General features: G+C 37.2%; 1 protein-coding gene across 1 annotated transcript in view; it reads left to right on the plus strand.

Moving 5' to 3' along the window:
- akna (AT-hook transcription factor) overlaps positions 1–2,715 on the plus strand; it is a gene marked incomplete in the record, with an annotated part of 20,183 nt that extends 17,468 nt beyond the window's left edge. Inside the window, 1 exon segment of the mRNA XM_014024824.1 lies at positions 2,606–2,715. Coding sequence (XP_013880278.1) covers positions 2,606–2,715 — 110 coding nt within the window.
- Between the last annotated feature and the right edge of the window lie 653 nt (positions 2,716–3,368).

Below are 3,368 nucleotides of genomic sequence, written 5' to 3' on the forward strand. Positions count from 1 at the left end.
CAGCTTGATGACAAACTAGTTAAATGATTGCTACTAAGATAGTAATGTAGCCAACTATATAATTACTTAGTTCCCACCTACATAATAGCTGCTAAAATAGAAATGTAGCTAACAATGTAATTAGTTAGCTAGTTAGCAGCTTGATGACAAACTAGTTAAATGATTGCTACTAAGATAGTAATGTAGCCAACTATATAATTACTTAGTTCCCACCTACATAATAGCTGCTAAAATAGAAATGTAGCTAACAATGTAATTAGTTAGCTAGTTAGCAGCTTGATGACAAACTAGTTAAATGGATTGCTACTAAGATAATGTGGCCTAATATTAGGGATGTAAGAAAATATCGATACACTGAAATATCGCGATATTTCATTTCCCGATACTGTATTGATATTCTAAAGCCCTGTATCGATTTTTAACTAAGGTTTAAAATGTCAACCTTCTTGCCAACTATTAATTTTTATGTTGTAGTTCAGCCTTTGACCACTAGTTGGCAGCAGTGAGCCAGCCGTTTGGCTCCTCTACCTCTTGAGCACCAGAGAGTAAGGGTAGCATTAGCATTGTAAGTAAACATTGGCTTTTTTTTTTCAGTAAGAGGTTTTTATTTAATAGAATTTTTGGACAAAAAAATCGCAATATATCGCAATATATTGCCTTGCTTACAGTATCGCAATATATTGGGATATATCGTATCGTGACCCCTCTGTTATATGTATCGTATCGCCAAATTCTTGCAATACACAGCCCTACCTAATATTAGAGATAGCTAGTTAGCTAGCTTGATAGATAGCAAGCTAGCTAAATAGATAGCTAAGATAGTTGTGTAGCTAACTACACAGCTTGTTTCTACATTAACTATGTATGATACAGTATCTTACTTATTTTTATATTAAAAGGGCCTTTATCCTTTGACAGGTCTTGTACTTTAAAAACAAATTAAAAAGCTGTTGTAACAAATTTAAAAATATAATTACGAAAATAGCTAGCAGTTAGCCAGTGTTTATCACTGTAATTTCTATGATTCTATGTTTTCTAATAATTTTTCTGGATAATTTTTATTATTAGTTTTGTTTTTGATTAATTTCCTTTGTGTTAATGTCTTTGGCTAGTTTACTTTACTCCACACACCTGTTGCGAGTTACTAATTAGGACACCTGTTGTTAGAGGCCTACTCTGTTTTGTTTTTCTGCTGTTTTAAAATGACTTTTTTTTTAARTCAATCAATAAAAAAAATTTAAATGACTTTTTGACAGAAAAGAGACAGCAGCACCTGGTGAGTACCTTGGATTAATCAAATATTTTTACATTAGGGTGAATTTTTGATTTACAGAACAGAATTATTAAAGTTTCCTCATCAGAACACAGACGATGGTTGCAGAAATATTTCAAATTAATTCTAACTCTTAACCTAAACGCAGCAGTTTAACTTTCAGTTGCTTCTAACCACTTCAAAAATAATTTAACGATTATCTGGGTTCATTTAAGAACATTTTCTTGTAGATATTTTGATTTATTGACCTTTTAGTCGCCTCACGCTGACGTGATTGAGAACGAAAGTCTGAACATATTTTGGTTTTATTTTAGGCTAATATGATAAATTATGTATGTTCATGTTAAAACAATGGTAAACGTTCATGTCATTCAGTGTTTGAAGCTACAGAACTTAGCTAAACTTTTGATCTTTCCACCTCTGTTTACGCCTTGGGATTATAGAGCTGGGCAGTATGACCCAAATTTTATATCACGGTATTTTCAACAATTACACCGGTTTCACGGTATTTGACGGTATTTTTTTTCCTCACAGCTCAGCTGATAATAAAATGTACAAACTTTGCTTATTGACTTTTTTCTTTTACTGCATCACTGTTTCCCCACTTTTATACGTCTTTTCTTCTTTGCCTGGTTGTAGGCAGCGATCATGCATTTAGGTCCGATCGTGAAGGYTTGAGAAAAAAAACATTATCTGGTCTATCGTTGCGTGTTAATAAAACTTAAAAGGACGACTAACTTTGCACACCAGTCAACTCCGCTACATTACAAATCTACTTCTCCCCGGGCTTTTCACAATTGAAGCACGCTAGAGTTTCCAAGCAGTAACATCTCCGTTATAACGTAGCGCGTTAAATCTAACCGTGCACATCACTGACTATTCAGCAATGGTGAAAACGGGATTTATTTTTTACGTCAGACCATATAAGTGGCTGAAACACACCACCCGCCGCCAGTTGTTCCAACAATGTTAGCATGCTAATGCGCTTAGCGGTGCTSTGCGGAAACGTGTCCRCAGGGAAACAGTTCACTGGCGGCCGCGACGAAACGTTCCYCACGTTCAGGCTATTTACACAGGTATTCAGAAAAGTCATATCATAACAAAAATAAAAACCGGTTTTCGGTACAAAACGGTATACCGCCTATGGGATTATTTTACTAACTATCCTCCAGACTAAAGGGATGTTCGAATGTAAACAAACATCTCGTAATTGTCGCCAACGAAACATGACTCAGCTGATTTTAGTATTAGTGGGTTATTTTGTGATTTAGTGAGCAACGGCAGCGTTTCMAACCCTTTTTTTAAATTATTAAGCAGAAATCTCTCATTCAGCCTCTGCTCCTCCAATCGATGCTCACATCCAGGCAGCAGAAAGTGGAGGGAGGAGGGTGAAACTGGGCCTGTTGCCCATCCCCCCCACTCCTCCTCTTCCTTCATCCTGACTYCTGCAGAGTCCTCCTCTCTCTCTCTTTCCCTCCTCCAGTCCCAGCTCCACCTCGGCCAAACAGAGTGCAGGTGTTGCCTCCTGCATCCTGCTGCTGCTCAGTGTTTACTCTGCTCTGGAACAGATTATTCACTCAGTCTGCTTTTACAAACACGCTTACGTAACTTTACTATGAAACAATCAGGAGTACAGTCAGGAGCTCAGGGTTTATGAAAGGATTTTGGGTTAAAATCGAGACGTCGCTGCAGAAAAACCAGAACAGGATCCGGATCTTAGCTTCCAAACCGTCTGTTTATGAACCACAATGGAAATAAGCTTCATGCTTTGTTGTGTTATCATTTATATTAATGTTACTATATGCAGRGACATTTATATAAGTAAAATGATGATGATATGAAAAAAAAAATCCAGATTGTGTTGATCTGGTTCTGAATCAGTCTGCTTAGATCAAATCCTGCACAAACATCTATTTAAAAAAATATGTTTTTTTTGTTTGCTCTGGTTGTTTTACAGGCCTGCACCCGTTTGACCCTGCAGAACCGAGCTGCGCCTCCACATCAGGCCCCCCAAAAAAAAAAAAAAAAAAAACAATCACGACACCAAACCAGGATCCCTTGTGAGACAAGGCTGGCCATAGCTGCCCCTCGGAGC

This window comes from Austrofundulus limnaeus, unplaced genomic scaffold, assembly GCF_001266775.1.
Source record: "Austrofundulus limnaeus strain Quisiro unplaced genomic scaffold, Austrofundulus_limnaeus-1.0 Scaffold441, whole genome shotgun sequence".
Taxonomy (NCBI): domain Eukaryota; kingdom Metazoa; phylum Chordata; class Actinopteri; order Cyprinodontiformes; family Rivulidae; genus Austrofundulus; species Austrofundulus limnaeus.